This window comes from Alosa alosa, chromosome 9 (genome assembly GCF_017589495.1).
Source record: "Alosa alosa isolate M-15738 ecotype Scorff River chromosome 9, AALO_Geno_1.1, whole genome shotgun sequence".
NCBI classification, from domain to species: Eukaryota; Metazoa; Chordata; class Actinopteri; order Clupeiformes; family Clupeidae; genus Alosa; species Alosa alosa.
In genome coordinates, this window is record NC_063197.1 from 20,654,324 (window position 1) to 20,681,917 (window position 27,594).

Consider the following 27,594-nt stretch of genomic DNA (forward strand, 5'->3'; position numbering starts at 1 on the left):
GCATTCGCCATGCGTGTAGCATGCGTGTCAGATAACCCTGACGTTTCTTGTATTGTCGTGCTGGCTGTCGGAATGATCAGCAGTACAAATAAGTTCGCTAAAATATTGGTGGGGACAATTTTGTTATCTTAGAATTTTGATTAGGACTAGTCCTTAGCGTCCCACCCTAAATCTACGCCCATGGGAGACGTGTATTACTTCTCTGCTTGAGATGATGGAAATAATGATGACAACATTTCACTCTTCTCACTCACTTTTTTGCATTTGATCAATAGGCCAGCACCTGGGTTCTCTCCTATGCCTTTTTTACAAATGTCTGTTTAATGTTAGATACTTTACAGTAAAAGAAAGGAGCATAAACCAACGCTTGTCAGCTTGGACTATTCTGCTTTCCATGTTGCTGAAAGTGTCCAAAAATATTCTCACATTGTCAATGAAAAAATGTTTAATTTCTCAGAGGATTACATTTGTGTGTCTAAAATACTTCTACATCCCAACCACACTGCCTCTTACAGTAAAGAATGATCCTGATTGACACAGCTCAAACCCCATTCATCAGAGTATGTGCCCCAGAGCCCATCAAGGAGAGCTACTGTAAGTCTGATGTGCAGAAGAGGTGCTTTCCAGCCACTCTGCTGCTGCCTGGAGAAAAACAATTGTGTTTGTGGGGAGCTTGCTGACCCAGTGCTAACGTGGAAAAGCTGTTTTGGTGCGTCAGGGATACAAGGTCCTTTATCTTCCCCATGGTGGACGGCTGCGGTTGTTTAGTGGGGGATTGAATTGACACAGGGGAGGTCCTACAGCGGAGTTTGGGTGGAGAGCCAGGGAGCGTTGATGAACAGCTACCATCCTTAAATGATAGAGACTTGTACGTTAACACAGCGGTTATGCAATGTTTCAATGGCAGTGACCGCTTCAGAGACACAAGGGCTGTCCAGGCAGAGAGGACTCAGTAAGTGCTGAAGAATGAGCATCTAGTGACTTCTGCTTCACCTCAATGTGCATGGATGCTGACCGCAGATACTCACCAATGGTGATAGAGAACCTTCTAGTCATTCTACGAAGACTACTAAACAAACCAAATAACTAGTGCAACCATAACAAAAGAAAATAGCTGAAAAAAAAAAACACCACTAAAGTCAGAGAATTTATTTTCAAGTTTATTGAAAAAATGGTTCTTTGAGAAGAAAAGAAAATGAAAAAAAAAAGTGTGGATATCCACCTTTTGCATTTCATCATTTTAGTGTAAAATATCAAGTCCTATGAAGTTCTCAGCTCTACAGGAAAGCACTGTTTTATTTTTGTTTTGCATTTTTGTTTTTGTTTTGTATTTTTTCAAGCTTACATCCATGCACACATCCATACAGTGTTTTTTTTTTAATCTGCTGCCAGACAGCACTACACTGCCTGATCCCAGCGACACGGAAGCTCACTCTGGAAGTTCACATAGCGCACACACATTAAAAAAGCAAATGGGATGCAAACAGTCACACATACACATACTTGGCCATGTCTCCTTCACTCAACATAGAGGAATGTGCTGCACAAACAGGTGCAATAAAACCAGCCTTGGTCCTCCATGCGGTCATTTCTCTGAGCTACCAGAACAGGGAGCTGATTCTGAAACTACATTTTTATTTGTTTTCTTTGAGTGGATGTCTCACCACAAACGCATTTGCTTTTTCAGTCCCTGGGTTTAACCAATGACCTTGAACTGAAACTTAAAGGTGTGAAAAGGAGGATGCTAGCTTTATATGTTGTGAGGGGGTCACGAGAAACTACAGTACATGGTCAAAAGGAGAACTATATTGTGCCGAGTCTCTTCCACTAAAATGGGTGGGCGTGGGGGTGGATCTCTCTCACTGGTCGACCAGCCAAGCTGGCAGACAGATACTGCAACTCTGCAAGTGCCGTGACAGGCCATTAGGGAACCACTGGGGTTAAATTCACAGCAAGAGACAGCGTAGCCTGGGGCAGGACCATCTTTTAAAAAGAGCGATGCCCCGGCTGACAGGCCCAGTTTCACTAGATCCCACTTCAGGCCCTCAACAGCCCTTAAATCATGATGAACCTTAAGTACTATGAGCAGTGAGGAGAAATGTGGAGGAAGTGTTACAGTACAGTATGAGTAAGGAGTGAAGATGGGTCACATCTGATGTAAACAATGGTGTTAAACAGCAGCATTTTAGGCAATATAGCCTCTAAAAGGGGCATCTCCAAAAATCTCAATTGCTGGCATTATGACAAATACACTCAATACAGGTGTTTTTGGCATGATCTTGAGAAGAAAAAATATACTGTTTCTAAGGCTTTTAGTCGATATCTGGCGCCCCCACCTGGCGGCTCACTGACCTGTGGTCTGTGATAGTCAAAGTCAGTCAACTCCACACCGCCCCCTTGTGGCTCATATATACTCCAATGTACTTCACAGAGGTAAAAAAAATGAGCACCCTGAAACTCAAGTCAGAATCACAGTTGAATTCAATACAGAATGGCTACAACATGCAGTGCCACTGTAGCCTAAATAGAACTTCAACAACTGACCTCCATTGTAAAAAAAACTTATCTTAAACCATTTTAACCTGATACTGTCTCTATTGCTTACACAATTGCATTGCAACTGATACCAACAGCACTAACTGTGGATTCCATAATCATCCAAACACATTTAAAAAAAACAGCTCAGACGAATGTGAAGCTAATCATCTCAACGAGATACGGCATACATAGGATCTCTTCCAATTCCGTTAACACACACATGGAAGAACCACTATTTAAATGTTTCAGACTTTCCAAAGATTAAGGTTTCCTTTTTGAGAAAAAGGAAGCAACAGGACAGCAAGCATGCTAATGCAGTTTCAGTAGACAGTTGAGAGAGAAAGACGGAAGGGATGCGATTGCCAACTTTTGACAATATTTAGTGACCCAGAAGTTGTGTCACCTTGTTCCCTCTTCCAAACAAACACAAAACTGGCTTTATTTTTTTTTTGCATAATGTCAGAGAGACCATGTCACTGTTTATTCATGAAACATGGTAAAACATGCTTCGTCTGACATAAGTGACTATTTACAGCATAAAAAAACAAAGTTTTTTTCATAAAAAAACAAAGTTTTTTTCATCAACATATACAACAGAAACTTGAGGCCCATCTAATGTTACGTACTTGGTTGATACTGGTGGAACTATTCATGACAAGAAAATAAAAACCCTGTTTGCAAAACACAAAGGCAATGCACAGCCAGACAAAATTGGTTGTTGTCAGTCCCAGCCAAGGACCATGTGTCAGAATGCCACTTAGAACTAACTGTTCACCGGTGCCCATGTTTACACTTCACGGCTAGCATTGCTAACTGAAGCAGGTTAGCTTTCCAGAGCAAACACTGATCCTTCATGGCAAAAGGGCTTGGCTCTATCCAGGAACTCACAATCAGAGGGAACAAACCTGGCACTTGTGGACACCTGCATTGGCATGGAAATCCCAGAATGTTTTTTTTTTTTTGAAAGGGGCAGTGAAAGTCGGGGAGAAGCTCAAGTTGAGTAGTGCTCGTGAGGCGTAGCGCGATGAGATCGAGTCGTCACCTTTGTACTTTTGAGGTTCTGGACCCTAGAGACACTTTCCCCCGGCGGCCGTCGCCGCCCTTACCCGAGTCCCCCCGTGCGGGGCTGCTGCCCGCCTGCGGCCTGCCCGAGCGCTGCCGCTGCTTGCCTTTGGCCTCTGACTCAGAGTCGCTCAGTTCCAGGTCTGGGCAGTAGCCGTCGCTCTCCGCCCGCCTCTCCCCTGCTGGCTTGGCCCAGAGCCGCTCTTTCCCCGCGGACGACGACGAGCCCTTGCGGGAGGCCTTGTCCGAGCCCCTTAGGTCCTCGGTCGTCCGCACCAGGCTGACGGTGGCCTCCTTGAAGGACCTGCTGAAGTGCTCCATGGTGGATTTGTGGAAGGCCCCCTGCGCACCCCCTTTACCCCCCTTCCCTGCACCCCCCTCGTCCTGAGCGTCCTGCTCACTGGGCGTTTGACAGGACGTGTCCCTCTGGGCCACCGTACTGGGCTTCTCCATGAAGCCGTTGGACTTTGGCGCTGATGCCGCTGACGCTCGGCTCCTCTCCTGGTCCCCCTTACCCTTCCCCTTTCCGCTGGACAAGTGGCCGTGCAGGGCTGCGTGCAGTGCCAGCGGTTTGCCCGTAGGCTTGACGGGTAGCGTCGGGCTGCTGCTGGAGCCACCGTCCCGATGAGAGTGTGCCGCGGTGGCCATCAGGCCGTTGGCGCGGTCCTCTTTCCGTACCCGGCTGTGGTGGAGCTGGGGCTTCCCCTGGCCAATCCCGCTGCCCCGGTTGTAGACATTGACGCTGTTGTCTGGGCACAGGGGTCCGTTCCCTGATTTGGAACAGCCTTTGCCGTTGCCTAGCGACAGCTTGGGCATCTTGAGCTTCAGTGTGATTCGGGGTGGAGGCCGGAACAGCAAGCTCTCCACTGGAATGGATACTGGAAGGCCTGAGGGCGACACAAAAATCCCATTCAGTCCAATTACCATGTCAACAGAAACATCCATGCAAAACACCAATGGTGTTACACCCACCTGTGTAAACTCAAAAATGTACCACCATTTTATCTATTTCTAGTTTCTTTAATATTTGTGGGCGTTATTAGTACAAGAGCTTGGTATAAAATGAAAGTTATCATGATTTACAATTTTACAGGAGGATTTTGTGCCCCATATGACTTGCCCCATAAGGCTTGCTTACAAGTTCACCATCAAACATTTGCCAACAATGACTAACAGGTGTACAGGTGTCAGGAGTGTGTTACCTGCAGACAGCTCCTGGTTGATGAGCTTGACGTGCAGGTTGAAAATCTGCTCCTGGGACTTGCTCTGGGACAGCTTTAGCTTCTCCCGCCGACTCACCATGTAGCACAGGTTCCTCACCTGGACAAAGCACACACACAAGCAAATGACACAGGCATCATATTAGGACTCTGCAAATCACACAGGCATCATATTAGGACACTACAAATGAATGAATGTTTTGGGTCAGTTCAAAGAAATTGATTTTTCATTTTTTTTAAATCAATTTAAAGAATTAAATTGATTTACATTCTTTTTAATTCAAAACGTTTTGAATTACTTCATTTTTCTAACTTAAACTGAAGTCTCTGAATTTGTTACTATTACTACCGCAGGAGCAGTCTAGGGCTTTGCTAAAGGGGGACTTTAATTTAGTGGTTGTTTTTGACATGTGACACCTCTCGCCTTTCAGCTTGGCCCTGATGTATTTCATTCCGTGTGTAGACCTTATTGTGGGCATTACTCAGAATTATCTGCTCAGTCAACAGTGGTAAAATGCAGTAGTAATTTAGTAGTAAATGATAAAATCTTAAGCTTAACTATGTACTGTAAAATGTTGAGCACTTTGTGCTTTTAGGAGCCTTGTGATCTTTTTCTGCTTACACCTTGCTCATATAAATAGGAGGTGCATTGCAACAGTCTAGATGTTGCCTAGTCGCATTGATTCATAGAGAAACAACTGAATTTGAGCATCTGGAAGTGAAATAAATCATGTCTATGTTGTCTAATGGTGACTAAGGGAACGATTAGAAAGGCCGCGGTTTTTGCAGCGATGTGTGACTTTTTTATGCCGTTTCGTATTGGCAGTACGCTTTTTGCGCACTACTTATGCGCACAGAGCGGCTCACGGTTTTTGCGCCTGCTGCATCTAGCGTTTTTGTGGAGGCGAAGTCCAAGTGGAAAAGCGGCTGCGTCTTTATGAAAACATACTGTAGTTCACCTCGTGTTTTGTAAGCGGCAAAGCGTGTCCTGTCTGATCGCACCCTAAGGCTGCAGTCAGACGCCAGGGCTTTATGCTGTGATGGAAAAAGCGAGAATCACTCACCCTCTCCAAGTCCTGCCTCAGGTGCATGAACATGCGCATGCGCGTGTGGATGCTGTCCTCCTGCGGCTGCAGGAGCTGGTTCTCCTCCTCCTCCTTAGGGGGCAGTAGCGGCTTGTTGAAACTGCTCTTCCGCTTCAGCTTCCAGTACTGGAAGATGAAGTCCAGCAGCGCCGGCGCTAGGCCCAGCTCCTGGGCCAGCTCAACGGGCTGCACCATCGAGTAGAACTCCTCCTCCAGCTCCAGGAGCTTCTGGGCTCGCAGACCCACCTTCTCCGTCTCGGTGGGCGGCTTAGGCCGGGCCGGACACGGGCTAGGGTTCGGACTGGGGCTCAGGCCCGGCTCGCCGTCTTTGGGCTTGCTGTGCTTCAGGCAGTAGGACTTGAACTTGACCTCGTCGCCCTCGTCCAGGATGGTCTTCATCTCCAGGCTGTGCTCGAAGGCACAGGTCACGTGGAAAGGAATGGTGCAGTTCTTCACTGAGCACTGCAGAAAAGGGGAGAGAGAGAAGCAGCAAAAAATAGTCAGCTACAGTAGTAGCTCTACCAACACATTTCTCAAAGCAGCACGCTCACCCATCCCTACAAATCAAAAATTCTACATGGAACAATGTGAAAGGGAGAGAGAATCAGCAGTTTATGCTCAGCTATGGTGGTACAGTACCACATTAAGGGGTGTCCACTCAGTCACCACACTTCCCAAGACAGCACTGAGTAATAATGCCCCTGAGCACTGAAGCACAAATGTATTGTAGTAAATTTCACTACACACTTTTTCAGATGCTTTTTTTTTTTTCCCTCATCGCTATCCTCCCTGACCATTTTATAGTCAGCTGGTGGTACCATGTGAACGAGCGTCCACTCCCGCACCACACAACTCCAAGCTACGCTCTGAATCAAAATCTCCCTTACGAGACAAACGTCACCACACTCGGCCTCAAGTCCGCGTGAAGGCCAGCCTGAGCGCACTCAACCCTTGTGACAGCGCCCCTTCCCAGCCATGCTCACCTGTATGCAGGCTCCGGTTTTCAGCTTACACAGGCTGCATATAAGGGACCAGCGACTGGGAGGAATGTGAGAGACTTTGGTGATGGGCTCCATCCTTTCCGGACAAGCGATGCTCACCTATGGAGACAAAATGATCAGTTAGTTATACAACGATAGTAAGTCTACACAATTGACACTGACAGACTGAAAGGAGACTGCTTGTCAAATTGAGCCTGGCATCTAACTTTGGGTTCAATCACTTGCATGTGGCTGTGGGCTGCTGTGGGAACGCGCCAGCCGATATAGTAAAAGGAACATGCTAAAACTAGGGCTGTCAAAATAACTGATTCATTTTGATTAATTAATTTGAGGAAAAAATAACTGATTAAAAAAAATTGCGCAGATTAATCGATTCTGTATGACCTTTGACCCCGAGTTGTTCTAGTCAGTAACCAATAGACTGTAAAATGAAGGAGAAAGAAAATGGGCTGCCTAGATCATTGATTGGAACATTTAATTTTTAAAAAAAAAAATGGCCTGATGGTGTTGATTAAAATAAAGTGTTGATTAAATATAAAGTCCTCTGCAATGTCTGCAATGCAAGGAATTTGGATATCACCGAAGTGTTAATTTATTTTCATTGTGTCCCCAAGGTCTAAGAAATAAGTAAACAAAAAGAAATATCTTGACATTGAGCATGTTTAATTTATTTTCATTGTGTCCCCAGCATTATATCTGTGGCCTGGAAATAGATTATTATGTGAAAAAACCTTGAAACTTTTGAATTATTTCCTCAGCATAAGGTTTTGAACTTAGATTTTAATGATTATTTGAAAATTTGAAAATAATAATAAGAGTTTTTGAACTTTATTCATAATGCTGATTATTCAATGATTAATTTGAATTGAAATTAAAATACTTTCACAGCAAAAATTATATATGAGATTAATTTAGATTAATTAATCGATTGACAGCCCTAGCTAAAACATGTTCTCCTATTTAATAACTAATCTGGAATCCAGGGAGTGTGCAGCTAAAATGCGTATTAACTGAACCAAAAGATCATACCTCTGAGATCGAGACCGTGCAGCTAACGTGTGTATTAACGGAACCAAAATAAATACCTCTGGGGTCCAGAACGTGCAGTTAATGTGTTTATTAACGGAACCAAAAGAACATACCTCTGGGATCCAGAGCGCGCAGCTAACATGTGCCCACTTGGTTCCTGCTCGCGTGGCCTTCATGGCACCGCCCTTCTTGGGGCACAGTAGGCACTGGGGGTTGATGCCGAGTACGCAGGTCCTACACAGCCAGTTCCCATCAGGGACTTTCACAATCCCGTAGCAGGCCTGTGGGGAGGACAATTGACGTAAGGGACCTGGACAATATTTCCATGACAACCTTCACCAAACTATGACAAAACATGAAGATCAGTATTACCCTGCCTTTTTACCGCCAATCCCAAACTTGAAATGACCATTTTATGATAAAAACACTATTATGATATAATAGTATCATCCATTCCACTCCGTCCTATACTGCGATGCTTTGTCAGCTAAGAGTACACTCTGTGTAATAGCATTAACTAATCACACCCATGGGGATAGACGAACAGAGGAACCCAACAATGAAAGCACAGGGGAAGAGCTAATAATTCCCTTGCCAGCTTCCCACCCTCACAGTGCAGTCCACAATACAAGTGGTGACAGACCTGGTGTACGCAGATGTTGCACTTGTCACAGAACACCATGTCATTCCCCTCCTCGCTGTCGGGGGAGCGACACACGTCGCAGATCACGTCCTCGTCGTACTCGATGCCCAGGCCCTCCTCCGTCTCGATGGCGTAGTTCATGTTCTCGTGGCATTGCCTCTCAAGGGCCTCCATGGTGCGCTCCATTGTCAGCTCATCCACGGGCATCTCCCCTGAAGGACAAGATTACACGCAACAATACAGTCAACACACACACACAAAATATAAACACACTCTAACAAACACACAGCCACACGTACAGACAAACACACACACATACAAAATATACACACACTAACAAACACACAGGCACACATACAGACAAACAAACACACGTGCACACACACACACACACACACACACAAAATACAGTCAACACACACACAAAATATACACACACACACAAAATACAGTCAACACACACACAAAATATACACACACACTAACAAACACACAGCCACATGTACAGACAAACACACACACACACACACACACACACACACACACAAAATATACACACACACTAACAAACACACAGCCACACATACAGACAAACAAACACGTGCATACACACAAAATAAAGCTATACACAGGGCTACTCAATTCCCCTGAGAATTGCCCCCTGTATGAGGACACATCAATGTAAACAAATATAGACTAGTGCTTAAGATGGCTGTGCCAAACGTTTTAAATGTTCTGCTGTGCACATTTTGTCATGTCTCCACTGACTGAGGTCTGAAGATGTGACAGAAAACTTAAAATTGTCTATTTGAAAAACTTCTGCAATGTCTTCAAAAAAAAAAAAAGTTCTGCAATGTCTTCAAAAAAAAAAAAGTAGACACTTCAAGCGAAGTTTTGACTCACACATTAATCAGTGGCACTCTAGTTCAGGCTGTTTCTTTATTTACCTGATACTGCCATCGGAAAGAGGACGAGATGGGTCAATTAAGCTAGTAGCAAAATCAGAGGCTGAGCCACTCCCAGTAAAACTGGACCTTGGACCAAGCTCCTGCCCTCACTAGAGCTTGAAATTGTGTTAAGCGCTTTATTGAACCTACATACTGTTCACAATGTTTTAGTGGTCTGGTCTACAACTGTGGCTGTGTTCTTTGAAGTTAATACTTTTAAGTCGAAGTTCACACCTCTGTCATAGGCATTCAAGCCTTTTTTTAAGTCTTTCTTTGCAATTTTTTTTGTATATTTTTTGGGCTTTTTATGCCTTTAATCAGACAGGACAGTGGAGAATGACAGGAAGTGAGTGGGAGAGAGCGTGGGGGTGGGATCAGGAAAGGACCACCCAGGTCACCGGCATACGGTGCAGGTGCCCCAGCCAGTCGCGCTATGGCCGGGGCCTTTCTTTGCAAATTCTGGTAAAAATGTTTGAATGGAATCCAGGGAACAAGTATGAGCATCCTTCAGCTGAGCCAACTCCTACCAACTCTAATCTGACTCCTCAGCACAAACTCGCCCATCCCCAGATGGACCTCCCTCAGTGTTGCTCACCCATCAGAGCCAGCTCGGCGTTCAGCTCCCTGAGCCAGTACAGGTCCATGTCGTCCAAGTCGTAGCGGCACATGGCTTCGGCCAGCTCCTTGATGTTCACGTAGCCCGTCTCCGCGGTGTCCTGGCTCCAGCACTGGATGTACTTCCTGGGTCGGGAGTAGAGCAGCTCCTTTGACCTCTCTGCAATAGCCCTGGAGGTGGGGAAAAATGCGTGCAAAGGTGATTCAAATAAGAAAGAAACAAAAACAAAACAACTACAACTTAAAACATTTGCATGTGTTTGAAATTTGTGACATGCTTGGTGTGTTTTATTTTCAGAACAGCCGTTTAGTAGTCAACATGTTGTCAGACATCTGTTAGGCACATTCTAATGATAGCAATGCTCATTAAAATTATTTCCATTTAATAAGCAATTTAACACCTCATAGAGCAGGCAAATGAATTGCAGCTAATTTACAACACTAATGGCCTTCTAGGGAACGAGGAGAGAGAGTTATAAATCTTGTAACTTTTTTTCTCATTATTTACATTGGTTAAATTAAAATAAATATATTGATTTGTTTTATATTATGGTCATGTCATCAATGAGAGAGAGAAAAGAAAAACAGAGTTGTAGATAGAAACACAAGATAGAGAGAGAGAGAGAGAGGACAGATACAGAGAGAGGGGGGGATGGATGGAGAGCAAGGGGGAGAGAGAAGGACAGACAGGCAAAGAAAGAGAGAGAGAGAGAGACAAGAAAAAGACAGAGAGAAAGAGGGAGAGGTATAATGAGGGAGAGTTGGGGGGATGATGTTGGGTCTGGACAGAGAGAAAGAGAGACATAGAGAGAGAGAGAGAGAGAGAGAGAGAGAGAGAGAGAGAGAGAGAGAGAGACAGATACAGAGAGAGGGGGGGATGGATGGAGAGCAAGGGGGAGAGAGAAGGACAGACAGGCAAAGAAAGAGAGAGAGAGAGAGAGACAAGAAAAAGACAGAGAGAAAGAGGGAGAGGTATAATGAGGGAGAGTTGGGGGGATGATGTTGGGTCTGGACAGAGAGAAAGAGAGACATAGAGAGAGAGAGAGAGAGAGAGAGAGAGAGAGAGAGAGAGAGGTAATGTGTTGTGCACACACCTGAGGGAGGGCTGGGGGATGGTGTCGGGGCTGGCGGGCACCTGCACCCCCTTCTCCCATTCCTGCCTCCATGTGTCGGCCAGCAGGTAGTAGTCCTCCGGCGTGACATGGTGCGAGTCCGGCAGCTTCATGGCACTGATCAGGTCTTTTCGGAACACCTGAGGGCACAGCAAGCCATACATTGAAGACAGAGTCCTCTCTTCTGGTGAATTCATTGATGTTTCAGCACTAAAGTCAGTCAAATTAAAATCCTGTCTTCCATGGTCCCCAGAGAGTTTTTTTGAGCACACACATTTAACCTATAGCTGCAGAACTGTGTGGATTAACTGGCCAAATTCACCAAATACCAGTGTTGGATTAGAATTGCGGCACTTTTTTTTGGTACATTTGGTATGGAGGACGGGCTTACCTCTGCCGGTTTCTTAGGGTTGGAAGCGGGGGTTCCAGGTTTGCTTCCATACTTGTTGGAGGAAAAGGAGGTTGAAGGACCTGCATGTGCAAAATAAAAAAAAGTTCAATGTATCTGTTTCCACCTTTACACATTAGGGACCAAGTTGGGCTTTCCAGGCGTCAACTACACATTTGTCAGTAACGCAACAAAAAAACGACACTTTGGACAGATGCTACACAGAGCATGTAAGGCTGTACTCACTCTCATTGTCAGAGCTGTCACTGCTGCTTGAACACCTGAGGCGTTTCATCCTTTTGTATCCTTCAATACAGATTAAAAAAGCAAGATGGTTTATTAACTGAATGGATACTGCGCAGTCCTTTTAATGGCTGCTATAATGTTACAGTGCAAACAAAGGCTAAAAAACACATAAACAAACACACAAGTAAACAGATAGGGTTTGAGGAAGTAGGCGCTTCGGTTACACATTGACTCACCATAAATTTGTGGTCTATGCGCATGCTAGTGTGTTCCTCTGATGGGCTGGCTCTGTCCTCCTCTCATCCCTGCACACAGCATGGGGAGACAGTCAGTCAGACAAGGGGAAAGACCATACAGTGTGTGTGTCTGTGTGTGTGTGAGTGTGCATGTGTGAGTGTGTGAGTAAAAAAAGAGAGAGTGCTGGTGTGTGTGAGTGAGTGAGAGAGATTTGACGTGTGTGTGTGTAAGAGAGAGAGAGAGAGAGAGAGAGAGAGAGAGAGATTTGACGATGTGTGTGTGTGTGTGTGTGTGTGTGTGTGTGTGTGTGTGTGTGTGTGTGAGAGAGAGAGAGAGAGAGCTCTAGGATTACATCAACCCTAACCCCGTGTCAATCTGACTCACGGCCAAGTTGGACCTTGCTGGGCTTCAGTCAAGTGCAAAATATATACTCAACTGAGGCTACCCACTGAGAAGGAAATAAACAGAGCTCACAAAGGGCTGTTCTGAATGAGGTTCTGTCCCACTGATACCACTGGAGACTTTTCCTCAAACCAGAGGACTTTTCCACAGGGTATAATTCAAATGAACTACAACTCCCAGCAGCCTCTGGGACTGTAACTGTTTTCATGAGAAGGAAGTGCTTCGTATAGCCCATGTGAGGTGAGAGGTGCAGTAAAAGAGGTGCATGGTATGGCAGCAGAGAGGCTATTAATGCATCAGTCACTGCCTCATACACCAGAACTGCACTCTCGCCTCTGCATTTTCTGAACATACGAATAAGACTCTATTAATATGACATAAGCATTAAGCTGCAAACTTATGAAACCAATTATTTCGACAGCAGAGCAGTGGAAGTCTCTATCCTTTCTCTGTAGAAGAGGTGTGTGAACACCAGCTACAACCACCCGTAAGCCTTTTTTTGGACCATGTTTACCACAACTGAGCCAACAGTCACTACTACTATTAGTGAAGTCAACTCCCTGCTGTTACCTCTTCGCTAAAAATACTAAGGGACAGGAAACGCCATAAGACGACGGAAATGGAATCGGACTGCAGTGAGAGCGAGAGAGACTGTAACAGTCTCAGGGAGAAAAAGGGACCCATTAGTTAGTAACACTCCACTCACGACCAAGAGCCACACAGGAATGCAGAGAATGTCGGCCACTCATGTCTACGGCAGGACTGCGTCACGCCAGGGAGAGAGACCTAAGGAAACCTTTGAGAGTCAGCGTATGTTTAAGCGCATAGGTAAGCATAACAGGTCTGGCAAAGCCTTCACTGAGCCTGTTACATAACCGTCTACTGCTTCCTCCAAGTGACCTGAAATACTTGACTAGAGACTGGTGTTGACGCTGGAGTTGGTGGTGGTGCTATGGCGTATTGGCGCGAATCAGACAACCGTCCTGCAGGCCAACCACACAGGAAACTGAGTGGTCAGATGTGAAACGCGCTGTGTCTGTGTGAGGCGGCAGGCCTCGGCTCCAATCTTGGCTAGAGGGCTTGCTCAGTTGGGGTCAGAGAGAGAATGTCAGGGTGGCCCCAAGTTTAGAAGAGCTTTCTGCTCAGTAGTGGTACTGTGACCTCAAGATCAATCTACCACCATCAGCAGCTGGGTCGTGTTTTCACCATAGTTGAGACTGAAAACACAAAACACACACACACACACCAAGGGAGTATTCAAAGTAGGTGATATAGTGACAAACCTGGGTATGTTATCTCAGAGTAAGTGGTAGACCTACTAAAAGAAGAGCCCTATGGCTTTGTTTGGCTAGGAAAATTAAGCCATAGCGCTTGCCCAGGAACACTCCCTGGCATCAGTAGGTTTACCAATGCATTCTTATAACTATGCTATGATGGTAGTCTGGCAATCAAGATGACTGGTTCTGTCCTTATTTCTACCGACTATTTAAAACGGTCTGAGTTGATTAGAGAGCTATAATAGAGTATCAATATAATAGAGAGCAGATAATCTAAATTAAATAATGACTAAAAGTAAAGATTTTAAAATCCATTGGAAGTTTAAAGCATTTAAAATGCATTGCACATTTCGATTGAGTCTTTCCCAGATACAATTATGGTACATTTAAGAGGGAGAAAAAAGCGTGACTTGAGATGGTCTTTTACTTTTGTTTGTTCAAATCCTCACACATACCGCAGGCCTGGCTGTGTACACTGCTGAGCCCGCGCTGCGTTCAGTGTAGCGGGCAGGCAGACGGTGGGTCCAGGCCTCGTCTGTGACACAAACAGGACTGCTCGTGACTCCACTCGAGCCCTTTGCAGCCGACATCTGCAGCTGACTGTTCAGCCACTCACACAGACACACGCACGTACACACAACCAACGACACACAGACAGACATGTATGCACTAGTACCAATATTACACAACCAAACACTCACACACACACACAACCAGACACATACTAGGCCTGATTGTGCACCATGACGACCATCTAGGTTCTAATGGCAAAGTTTTTACGGGCCATCCTCCAGCCAAAGAACAAAAGGCACAGCCTAACACAACAATGGATGGTTAAAATACAGAGAGGGCATCCTTCTGCTTCTGTCTGTCCCTGCTTCCGCTGGGGCGAAACAAAGACCTCTCTATACAGAGATGGGCCACCCAGGTTAGGTGGGCTATTACTGGAACTTGTTTTTGCATGAGGCACACTCCTTCTGCAGTGCAAATGAAAATAAAAAGCTCACACCAACTAGTCCAGAAGAATAAAGAAAACAAATATAATCTTTCCAGCAAATTAATCACCGTTTAGATTTTAGTGTAACTGTTTTGTTTTCCCTTATCCATAAGGATCACTGAGTTGTGCACATGGATGGGGTTTTTCTCAGTTGTAAAAAGCCAGCATGTATATATTTGACTTGTAATGCAACCTGCAGAAAGTTGTTTTATGTTGTTTTAAAAGTTTAACACTAAAGATGGATCATTAGTGTAAATATTTCTAGAAATGATGCATGCATGAATGCATTCATGAGTAAATATTAGAATTTGAAGAGAGAGGGAGGGTCCATGTTCTAAAAAGAAAAATATTCATGTCAGCATGAAACATCTGAGACTTGGCAGCCTTTCAGTGTCCTTCTGGTCTGTTTCCATTGATTAGACCCCACCCCATCCCCCTCCAACCCTGCCAGCGAATAAACACAATACCCAGCCCTGGCCACATCACCATCACCCCCACCACTCCAGCTTAGGGAATGTAGCTTTCCCCAGCACAGGACAGGAGCTCTCCACTTCTGTCCGACTGCCTGTGGCTCTGTATTCCTGCTGGTAGGCTCTGCATGGTTTCATAGGACCTTAGACCGTGTTGAATGAACTGCTGAGGTTACAAAGAGCAGATCAAAGCCATTGGCACAAGAGTTAAAAAGATGTGCTTTGGTATGGATGAGACTTTAAACAAGGTGGTCAGAGAAAAAAAAAACTTATTTGAAATCTGCCTCATTTAGTCCTGCATACTAAGTAGTCCTATTTGTTTGAGTTTGGAAACACGGCTTGCTCAAGGTGCTTACAGCAAAAAAGAGTAAAGTAAGTGGGACTAGTATTTGCCAGTGTCTGTAATGTGCCCCCGCACTGTCACCACAGAGGTCCACATGGGGGAAAGAGAGAAGTGGACGCTTTTGGGAGACATTCCAAAATTCCTCCTAAACTACTTCCGTTCCATCAACTTCATTACCATAGCACTTCATTGTAACGTTACAGCAAGCGCAAACGACTGACCAATCACTGTCCCTGTCGGTAGATCTTCACAATGTTATTATACTGTAAGTTTTGTCTATTTAACTAACGGACAAGTTACACAGCACAGTGAGTGCTGTAACAGGTTTTAATAGAAAGTTGCACTGTTGACTTGTATTAACATTAGGTACAGTTAAAGTCATTTATAGGGACAAAACATGCATGTCAGTGAGTTGTGTTAACTAAAGAAGAGTTTGTCAGCTACCGTTAACGTTTACTGTTGCGTGATGCCTGCATCTTAGTGGAATTAGGATATTGAGGAGTCGAAAATGTGTAGCCTACTACAGAATAGTAGGCTTGGCTACACACCGTGGTATTCTTATGAACAGAGCCAAGGCAGCTTTAAACCACATGTCCACCCAGATAACTAAACAGTTAGCATGCTAACTGTCCAGAAATATAGCTCTAGAGGATAAACTGCAGGTTACGAAAAATCTCTCATTGACACAGTTAACGTTATATCGGTCTCATAGCTGGTGGCATAACCAAGCAATCCATTGACTACACAATTGCAAGTGGCACATGGTCAATACAACGTGTCGGTATATCATGGCACCTCTACAAAGAATAACTTGGCTAGATGCTTAGGCCATTTTCTGGAAATGTCGTTCCCTTAGAAGATTTTCTGACGGCCTTGGCGCCAAACTCGAGCAGTAGATGACGAGGACACAGGCTTCGACTAGCCGAAATCAAACGAGGGCGCCACCACTAACGTTACTCGTGACAAAATTGCACTTCCTAAAAGATACGTTCAGGGCCAAACAACACAGATGTTACAGCAATGAAATCGGCACGATCCAAATCGCTCAAGGAACGTTTCGCTTTGTCCTATTTTTATGATAAATCCCGAAATACCCCTCTATGCGCAAGAGGAAGCAGGCCTAGCTGCATGGATAAACCATCCAGGGCAAGCCATGGCATACTGAGCCCTGAAACACGAGCAGTATTGTTCATGTCACGACCTTACCGTAGATCCAAAATGAGCTGTTGGAGTTGATTACGAGCAGCACTGTCTTTCGGAAAGTTATGGACGAGCTGGGTCGCTGTGTATGAGATAAATAGGAATATCTTTTAGTTGTTCTTTTCCAATTCCACACTGTCAATTTCCCAGAGCTGCAATCTCTTTTCCACCACGGCACAACAGCTCTATTGTACCGCCCGGGCCTCCGGGTCCTAAACTCCGCCTCTTGCAAACCGTTTTCCTAGCTATCCGCATAGCCGCTACGTTCTGTATACGATTTCACTAAGCTGGCATCAAAACGGGGCCTACATTCCCTACATCTCATTCACCTGATCGGGTTGAGGGGTGGAAAGGAAACGTAAACACAGTAGCCATATTTAAATAAATAAGAAATGCATTTTATATAGTATGAAGGTGTACATTAATGTAAATAATGTCACATTAGTCTCCAACAGTTTTTCACAAGAGTATATTGTAATATGATGTTATAATCAGCTCTATAAAATTGTTTAAACATAAATATGAAAACAGACATTCAGCAGTACAAAAAGCACATGGTTTAACCTGGTTTTGACACATGTACAAATGCTGCACTTTTTTTTTTGGTCACAGGAAAGATCAGTGCACTCTTAACAATTCGGAAATTCACAGATTCATAGAAACCAAGAGGGAAAAATCACTTTAGTGCAACTGTTTTTGTTTGTTTGTTTTAAGTTGTTTCATCACAGCTATCAACATCAACAAAACGGTAAAGATGAGTTGTGGACGTACTGGACATTGTAAATACAAAATAAGACATTTACAAAGACTGAAACATTATCAACAGCTACATCTCAATATATACATCTCAATCAACTATAGAAAAATCTTAGAAAATGTGTCATTAATGTAAAATCCATATATTGTTTACTAACATTTGTCTGTTGTCTCCTACTTCAGCACTATTAAATAAATACCTAGAGACAATTATGGGGGGAAAAAAATCACATTCAATATAACAAAATAACTAAAATCCGATTGTCTTGTGTGCTTGTCTCTGTTTGCCATCAAAGGAAATGCAGTGATACCACAGTGAATCACATAGAGCATGGTATGAAGTCAACACACATAGAGTGACATACATTCAATAAATAGTCGCATCTGCAAAGGTAAATAGTGGTTTTGACAAGACATAAGTGATTGTTGAAAAATTAAGTTGACTGTCTACAACTCAATTCACAATACTGCCAGTAAAAAGAGGACGGTTACGAAACAAATGATCATTAAAAAAAAAAAAAAAACCTACATCCATGTGCTGTGTTATTTTGTCCCTGTGTCTCACAATCCCATTTGCATGTCTGCAAAGTTGAAAAAGTTGTCCACATCTCGGCAGGATGTATCCTTGTCTTCAGAGACAAACACCTTAGCAAACAAAACAAAAAGAAAACAGTTCACTACAACTTTAGTATCTTTAGAGGAATAAAACCACGATAAAGGCAAATACATAAGGCGTTTTCGAGAATTACCTTGGAACCATTGAAGACATCATTGGCAATGTTACGGCAGGTCTCCACCACACCATCTCCGTTAAACTCCAGAGCAACAACTGCACCTATAATCACATATCAGAAAGTTAGCACAGTCTATACAAGATTTCACAGCGATGGGATGTTGATTTAACAGTGCTAATTGCTGTTATAACCTTGATGTCTTGATGTAAAAACACCTCCCATGAGTTGCAGTGCATTTACTGAAACATGCTGGTCTTACCCTTGGCAACCCACTCTAGCAGTCCCTCAGAGTGATCTCCAAACACTCGGCTTACATCCTCAGGGCGCATGGACACTTCTTTGGTTTGTACCAGCACAAAGCCCTTTCCAGTTGCCTGCGCAAACATGGACACATACAACACTGACTTATTGAGAAATCGTTGTTTCTTCATGTTTCTTTTCTAAATCATCTGAGGAATAATATTGTTGGTAAGACAGAATACTCTCAGTCACACAAACACACACACAGTTTCTTGCATAGCAACTCTAATACGCATCTAATGCTAGGTCTGACCCTACATTCTCTCAGGTAATTAGTTAAGGCTGAAACCTCTACACATGTGCAACTGTATAAACAAGTTCAGCAAGTTACATCCACCTGTATTATCTAGGGGTGGAAACTATCCACAAACACACACCACCAGATGGATAACTGCTGCCACAAGGCACCTGCTATAAGAAAACTAAGCTGCTTCCAGCCTACAAGGTAGCTACTACACACAGCTTTCAGAGCCAAACTACTTAGTCTGTGCAACATGTATTACTACAGAATTTCAGAAGTCACACCCCATCCGCCATGGCATTAGTCACAGATTTGCCTCTTTAAACTTAAGGCAAATGGAAATGTAAAACATTTCAAAATGTCTGTGGGTGTGAGTGAGACAAAAGGAAGTCAGTGCTGTGAGTTCCTATTCTGGAAGGAGAAGCTTGCTATGAACAGTAGTTTCAATTTCACCAATTCTTACGTAAATAACGTGTTAAAAGTTGTCTGGAGAGGATTTTGTGGTAAGCGTTACATCACACAGACTACAGCTAGACTAATACATTCAACACCAAGTACTGTAGTGGCAAATACTAAATCCAACATGATATCCGCCTCTAAGTTAAAAAAAAAAAAACTGTTTTAGTGAACAGATTATTTATTGCCTAATCCCTGCCTAAGACTAGATAGCCCAAGAAAGATAAACTCATGCAAACAAAACATTGTATTGAAGACTGGCTCAGTTGCTTTTCTTGATGCATCATCTAACTCAGATAAAATCACCATCCTGGCATTGTACACTAGGTGCTGATCTCCTATGTAACTCTTCTGTGATGAAGAGAATGCAATTGGTCTTACATACATTTCTTCAAAATAACATCCAGTCATCACTTAAAACCGGGATGAGTATTATCTCTGTATTCCATCATCGTATCATCGTAAAAAAAACAACAACAAAACAATAACACACCTCATCAATGAGTTTTCGTGCATTGGCAGTGGTGTAGTCTCCAGCGAAGAAGACAAAAAGACAAGACTCATCACTGCCCTTGCGCCTGCCTCCTTTGGTTAGTGGGACAATGCTCCGCCCTACTTCAGTAGAGATTCGAATGGACTTAAACTCGGATTCTGAGTCTGGCAGGGGAACATGGTCCAGGACAGCTACATCCTCTGACAACAGGCTCCAGTTGGTTTCCCCAGAAACTGGGGTGAAATCATGGATGTTGCTCCAGTTATTATTAAAGATGCTCAGGCCTGCATCTTTGAAGTGGAAGGCCAGATCGGGATAGTAGTACTGGTAGCAGGCAAATTTCATTCCTGTGGAGGACTCTATGATAGGCTGTGTGGCACAACACAGAAACACGTCCATCTTCTTGCAGTCTCGAGTACGGAACTGCTGGCATGCGACTACGCACTTAATGTCTTTGCAGTCTCTGAAAAACACACTGCCCTTCACTGGTCCAAGCATTATCCTGCAGTTCACACAGTCATCAATTGTGATGGTGGCCGAGTGGTCGAACACGTAGATGTTGCAGTTTTCACATTCTTGGATGACAAACTGTTGCCCATTCAGCTTGCCTGGCAAGCGGCCCACTGTGACATCCTTGAGGCCAGTCAGCATGAAATCTTTAGGATCAACCTGAATTAGTCAAAATGAAAATAAATATCAATTAGAGCATGCAGTACTGACTGATGTAGGATAGTGCTGTTCAACAAAGGGCTTGTGCTTAGGATACAGGGGTTGGTTAAAATGCTGTCTAACAGACAACATCCGATCTCAGTGTCTTCAGGTCTACACACAAATACAATGCTCCAAATAAGGCTGGGCATAGCAACGAGATTGTCTCATCTACCCCCACCCCTCTTCATTCTTAAAACCTTCCGAGTTTCAGGAAACAGCTGCTGTACAATCCAAAAGGCTTGTTTTCTGTAGACTAATTCTACTGGACATTAAGGGGTACTGGTTTGATTATCATCAATTGACAATTGCATAGCATGCGGTCACGTAAACTGTACGTGCAGTGCACTGTCTTTAAGCCGATAATAAGCTCTATGTAACGGTAGCCCACTGTAACATGCAGCGATCTGGCATGCTTGGTAAAAATATTAACTATCGAAGATTACCTCGATTGAATAGCTAAAAAGCGTATCGACATACGAGCTTACGTCCTGGTCCTGCACCAACACTAGCAGTTCCTTAAAATACGCTAATTTCTTAATCGAGGCTGGCAACTTTCACGAAGTCTTGCAGGGGAGGTTGCTAGCTAAATTTTCTGAGTGGACTTTCAATAATAGGATGTCAGAGCGACCTTACTGGAGATTCAATCTCCAGTACGGTCGCTCTGACATCCTATTATTTGTATCTACTATTATCCCAATATTTGATGAGTATCAAATAGATGAGAAACCATGATTTGTATGAACGAACGAACAAACAAACAGAGAGACGCGTTTACAGTACCTTTGGTCGTTTATCCCAGCTATATTGTTTTGGTGCCTCTTCTGTATTGTTGGTACTTAAAGCAGTGTCATTAACCTCGGTGCTAGTCGCAGTAATATTGGTTGCGTCCTCTTCTATATTCGTCAGAGCAGGCTCCTTATCAGGAGATTTTCTCCTAGATTTTTTAGAGAAGAAGCACCCCATTTCAACGACCACTCAGCTACCTGTTACTGCCAAAAAAAAATGTAATATCCAAATGTGTAGCTCTTGCAAATAATGTTTTTCCTCGAGAAATATTTGGGTTAACCTGAGGCCTCAAAACATTCTCCGACTGCAATAGGTTGCTGTCGAGTTTAGCCAGGCGTTAGTTAATCACGCACTCTACATAAGAGCTTCCCGTTTCCTTAATGTTAGACAGCCAATCAATGGCTTGCACTTCGTTACTTGGGAACAGCGAATCACAACAAAGGCATAGGTCTGTAAAGGGGGGCGACGTGGGTCAACAGGAGCGAATGAAAATAGTAGTGTGGGCTCAGAAGTGGCAAGGGCGTCGCCATAATGATTTTTGGCTTATCTGTTTCTGTAGCCTATAATTTATCAGCCTGGGATAGCCTGCATGGATCAGATATAAATCTCCAGGTGTTAACATATAAGGTTTATTGAAATATGTATGGATATTGATGTTTCTTTTTGCAGATTTTGTTTCTCGTTTTATTTCACCAGGTGTGGAAGGGGCAATCCTGAATCCTTATGGAACATTGAAGGCTACATAAAATATTCTATAAATAGTAGCCAAGGTCCATCATGGTGTTGTAACAGCGGATGTCACGGAGGACAGCTTGCTGTGTAGCTTAGGCCTATAACGTAAGCTAGTCCTTTAGGCTAATTCTTTGCTAATTATAGTGCTTGTCCTAATTATAACCTAACACTGAAATAAGTGATACGATATATAATTTGTTAGTCTACTTAGGACAACTATTTATGAAGATAACATTTGACACAAAAGTACATTTGTTTGTTAGTAGGCCAAGAATGAGCCCAGCAATTATTCTTAGTGAACTGTGGTCACCCTAAATTTGTTCAATTTTAATTTGCCTTCTATATTTTTGTATTTGCACACAGGTTTCTCTGGCTGTTCATGCAAGCACACCATCAGAAGCTCTCCATTCCAGACATAGCAAGACGCAGGATGTCATGCAGTTCCTAAAACCACATCCAACCAAAGTATGCATAGGCTATCATTCAGAAACTGTAATTATACACTAAAGGAATTACTCAGACAATACACATAACCATTGGAACAACACAAGAGAAACTCATGAATGGAAAATACATTTTTTTTGTATCACATCCAACAAGAACTTGGCCCTTACACTCGCTCATTGTGCAAAGGTTTTGATAGTGAGGTAGAGTGAGAGCCAACGGAAGTAGGTAAACCAGGCTTTCAACATTTTTTTTACAATAGTTTCGACAACTCAGAGGTCACTGAATATGCATATGATTTTCTGTTTTGTATGTGCCTTTGTGTAACTCCATGGCAGGTCTGCACATCATGCCAATACTTAGAAGCCATACAAGGTCCTAACATTATTTCTGAGTAGGCTACAATATCACAAATTGTGTATGACATTTTTAGCTATTATTTTCTGATTAATGACTAACTTGGATCTTGAGCTACACCTGATCACACAAAGACCAGGTTTAGCTGATGCTACAAAGTATGTATATTGAAAGTTTACAATTACAATCAATTTATATTGATTAATGCCCCAAAATTTAGAATTTTTGGATGAAATAAAAACGAATTTTGGATATCATTTAGGTACCTCTTTCCATGTACACTATTTGTTTGGTATCAGAAGTAAGCTAGTTTGGAAATAATTTTCCTGATTTTGTCACTAGGTGGTGTTATAGGCCTAACCTTCACCATGGTATCTTGTTAGTCTGGTAGTCCAGCCTTTGTTGCAGTCATGACAAATGCAGACTCTGACAAATATACCCATGCATCTGAACTCCCACACCCCTTATCACACTTATCTAGACTGCATTATATGTAAGCTACCCTATATATTTCCCAGATATTTAATAGGACTTAATGAAGATTTATGAAGATCTATCTATCATGAAAATCTATCTGAGAAGAGAAATATTGTAGGGGCTTTTCTGTCTCATCAGTCCTTGATTTGGCATCAACTCAGTGAATTCACAAATAAGCAAACAAACAAAAAATAACAAACAAAAAAGTAATGCGTGGGAAGATACAATGGGTGTCCTCAGTCTTAACATTAGCTCCTGTAAAGGCAAAATCTCTGCGCTTAGAGCTCACGACGCAGCAGTGCTCTGCAGCAGTGGGAGATTGATTGCAGGCTCACAATTGTTGGGGTGCAATTTGGTGAGGGCCGACTTTGTTTTCGGGACTGAGGGAGTCCAGCCATGATGGATAACTGACTGGCTGTGGGTCTGCAGTGATTATAGAAATGAGACGCCTATCCAGCCTCTTTCAGCCGTTTTGGGCCGACTGGATGAAAAAGTGTGGCTGTCTGAATCGATCACCTCACCTGTTCAAAAAGAAGTCCATACCTCATCCACACAACACTGATCCCCTTGACTGAGGCCATGGGTTGGGGAACAGGAATTTGATGAATATAGAGACAAGAGGATCTCCTCCTACCATACTTGACTAGTAGGCACTGTTATCCTCTAGTAGCTACTGACAGATGCTGTGATAGCGATAGTCTAGATTAGTCTAAATGAATAAATGTAAATTGTTGTTGATGGTGAAAATAATGGATAATATCAGTCCTCCAGGAAGAGAAGATCATCAGATAATTAATGAGGTAAAAGAACAAGCTAGTCAAAATTAGCTTTAACAAGAAATTCAATTAAAATATTAAAATGAGTATATAATGGTAGTTATAAGCTAGCCATACAGAGGGATTGATGTGTTTTGCACTTGCACAAACTTGCTAAATTAATTTGTATTGAAAATCTTTCAACCAACCTTTTTCATGTCATACTTATAGCTGCATTCTGGTTGTGTTTGTGGGCCTATGGCGTTGGCTGCATAAATAAGGTACTTTGCTGGCAGAGATCAAGGAAAGAGCAGCAGAAATTTATTTAACTAAAATCTGACAACTCATCAGTTTAGCATGCACTTCGGAAACCAGTGAATGAAAAAGGAAATCTCACTTTCCTGTTTTTCAGTGTGAGAAGCATTTCACAGTGCAGTCAGTGCAATGTTTCACCCCTCAAATTAACCAGTGTCCCCCCCTTCAATTAATCTTGGTTACAATTTGGTTTAATTTCTGTCAAACGTTTTCACTCCACTATAAAGATAGGTAGCAGTATATGCTGTGGTTTCTTGTATAAATTAAACAGAAAGACCATGGTTGCCTGGGGTGGTTGACAAGCGACATCAGTATAAAATCATTAGCACTGAGGTTGCAATAGTGAACAAAATTACCTGACTTTTATTCAATTACTGATGGATGTAGGCCCATACCTTAAAAGAAGATAATCTACTGACGTTTGGTCCCTTGTCCGGGGGGGCACTACAATTTCAGGCTGCAGTTCATGTCCACATAACGGCGCAATGTGTCTTTAAAAGGTTGAACTGCAGGCGAGGGTTTCACTACCTAATTGATTTCCTTGTCGTTACCTTACGCAGTAGTACCACGAAGTAGGCATCCAAAGGGAGCATCCTGCACCATGGACGTCGTCACCATACCAAAGCCGTGGAAATTATTTCTAAAGGAAAAAAATATTTTTCTTTTATGCCTTTTCCTTTTAAACCATGTCTCCAAAATGAATGCAGAGGACAGTGGAATGGAAGAACTTGCCACCGAGAAAGAGGCAGAGGAAAGTCATCGGCAGGACAGCGTGAATTTATTGACATTCATTTTATTGCTGACATTAACTATTTTAACCATCTGGCTTTTCAAACATAGAAGAGTCCGTTTTCTTCACGAAACTGGCCTGGCGATGATATACGGTGAGACATTAGCTAGCTAGAGCAAGCACATTATCGAAACCTTAAGCGCTCCAATGAATGAGCCTGTCTAGCCTGCTAGGAGCAAAGCTAAATGTAATTGTGCTTAGGGTTATTTATCGCATACTACTCAGGCACAAATGACGCTAATAGTCTAACATTATCAAAGCATTGTGATGACTCTATGTGGGCCTATCTATATTTCATACTGATATATATATAGCTCTAACGAATCTCCACACGCACGATGCTCGAGTACTCCGTGTGGTAGCCTTCGGACCGCTTCATTTCTGGAATGTACCAGCGGCTACAATGTAACATTTTTGTATAGTATAGCGCATCATTTTAACCATTTGATTCATCTCAGAGAAGCGTAAAGTGTTGACCATTTTGCTTCGATCTACTTGATGCTAGTTGTGTTCCAATGACCAGCTCGATGCAAGTCAGATTTTGTCATTTGGATAGATGCCACGAGCTCACTAGCCCTGTTCAACTGCAGTTAGTCAACTAGGGTCAGTCAACCTCATTCAGGACTGTCACCAAACTGACTACAAGTCCCTCGCCCTACGTATTAATCATTAGTAAACACACAGGCCCGTAGATGTTTTTGGGTCACCTGACTTCCATTTGATGTCAGGTGAGCCTTGTAGCCTACTCGGTGGCTCAGCCCTGTTAATAGAAGTCAGTGTAGGCTAGTCTAGCTGTGGATCGAGAACCATGGATTACTATAACTCTGTGTTGGGCAGACTACTAGCTTCCACACACACAACGTTATTGTGTCTTAAAAACAACAGGTTATTTCCAGCATCATATAGCACACTTGTTTATAAATGTGTTAAATGTGTAGGCCTATAATTTGCATATAAAAGTGATCTTGGGGTCGTTTTTATTCAGTAGATTAAAAAAAAAACCTTTTTTAGTAGGCACTCAAATATCCTGGTTTTAGAATTATTCAGCTATATTGACTTGGTATGTGTATTTCACTAGAGAGGGCAATTCTAGACTCGAGTTGCCATTCCTCTGTGTTGCCGCAGGTTATAAAAAAGGCAGTGATCTCTGTGTAGGCTAGGACTCTGACTGTTGCCTTATCAGTGTGTCATGTCTCTGTGACGGTTACTTTACCAGTGAGCCATGCCATGTGGATCAGGAGGAAATCACATGCTTAACAGTGCGATGCCACGACAGAGCCTTGTCATCACAGTTCTGTCTTTTTATTATAGTTATGGATGTCCTTTGCTTTATCAGCTAGGAAACAGGAATAGAACATATTTGATCTGGGAAAAAAATAACTTATTTTTCATACAAATCTTTTTACGTTTACAAAATTGTCTCCAGAAACATGTGTAAGTGGCAGAGTTGTAAAGTGTCACTGAAGATTGCTTTTCAGATTTTTAGAAACTTAACACTGCACAATCTCTGTCTCTACCACCGGCTGTGACGTGTAGAGATGCTGTGTAATGGAGATCATTACCTCTCTTACGGGCTGCGTGTGATTCAGCATGTGAAGTGAGCCCTTGTTTTTCAGAAAACTGCTGCCCAGCTGTTTACGTTTTTTGAAGTTTTTTTTTCTTTGCAGCTTATTAAGACAGAGTATCTTGGACGAGTCCTGGGAGGTCAACAAGTCTCTTTTTCCTGTGCACAGTGCACTGCTGACGAGCGGAGCTTCCCTAAGGTGTCTGACTTTAGAGGGTGACACACCTGACCTCAGGTCAAAATCGAGCAACTCAAAGGTCAAAATCCAGATGGCCTTTTTGCAGATTCACAGAAAACTTTGTGGATACATTGTTCTGCCTAATGTTTGTGTTTAGTGGAATTGTGTGTAGTCATTGGTATTTCAACAATGTCATCATCACAAGTAGTCCTTGTCCCAACACAAACAAGGTTCATTAGAGGAGGGTTTACGGGATGTAACAGGCAGGTTTTGTTTTTGTTTATTTTGCATGGAGGCTATTGATAATTGCTAAAGTATCATTTAGACCATGTCATAATAACATAATAATCATATTGTATTGAAATGTTTACCATAACATGAACTAAGTGCATGTTATTTAAGGCCTTGTATTGTGTAGTCTTGTGTTGGGACCTTACCACTAACAGATACTCAGTCTGCTAGAATGCACATGGCCAGTGCCATCCGGCTTTACTGAAAAGGATGTGATGTTTAGAGAGGCATGTTGGTCCTTCTTTATGTAGTGCCCTAGGCAAGCACTTAACAGTTAATGTTGTGTTCTGTGGAGTGGGTTAGGCATATCAAACAGCATGTTCAGAGAGAATCGTGCACTTGGCAATGGCAGCTAAAGAAGTTGCCCATGTCAATCACGCCAGTAGCCTCCACTGTCTATCA

At 43.0% G+C, this 27,594-nt stretch overlaps 3 protein-coding genes across 3 annotated transcripts in view; 1 reads left to right on the forward strand and 2 right to left on the reverse strand.

The window, feature by feature from the left end:
* Positions 1–1,142: 1,142 nt before the first annotated feature.
* jade3 (jade family PHD finger 3) lies at positions 1,143–17,031 on the reverse strand. The gene is made up of 12 exons (XM_048252989.1): positions 16,819–17,031; positions 12,123–12,191; positions 11,887–11,946; positions 11,644–11,723; positions 11,235–11,392; positions 10,121–10,311; positions 8,579–8,790; positions 8,049–8,216; positions 6,889–7,005; positions 5,885–6,367; positions 4,803–4,920; positions 1,143–4,487 (listed from the first exon to the last, which is right to left on the reverse strand). The coding sequence occupies exons 3-12, from the start codon at positions 11,933–11,935 to the stop codon at positions 3,577–3,579; spliced, it is 2,487 nt and encodes an 828-aa protein (XP_048108946.1). The 5' UTR covers positions 11,936–11,946; positions 12,123–12,191; positions 16,819–17,031; the 3' UTR covers positions 1,143–3,576.
* A 157-nt stretch (positions 17,032–17,188) lies between these two features.
* On the reverse strand, positions 17,189–21,653 carry rp2 (RP2 activator of ARL3 GTPase). The gene is made up of 5 exons (XM_048252546.1): positions 21,284–21,653; positions 19,793–20,461; positions 18,562–18,676; positions 18,318–18,403; positions 17,189–18,213 (listed from the first exon to the last, which is right to left on the reverse strand). The coding sequence occupies exons 1-5, from the start codon at positions 21,464–21,466 to the stop codon at positions 18,130–18,132; spliced, it is 1,137 nt and encodes a 378-aa protein (XP_048108503.1). The 5' UTR covers positions 21,467–21,653; the 3' UTR covers positions 17,189–18,129.
* Positions 21,654–24,880: 3,227 nt separating this feature from the next.
* The window catches only part of slc9a7 (solute carrier family 9 member 7), a 54,802-nt gene continuing 52,088 nt past the window's right edge, over positions 24,881–27,594 (forward strand). Inside the window, exon 1 of the mRNA XM_048252391.1 lies at positions 24,881–25,253. Coding sequence (XP_048108348.1) covers positions 24,971–25,253 — 283 coding nt within the window. The 5' untranslated portion in view covers positions 24,881–24,970. The remainder of the gene's footprint in view (positions 25,254–27,594) is intronic.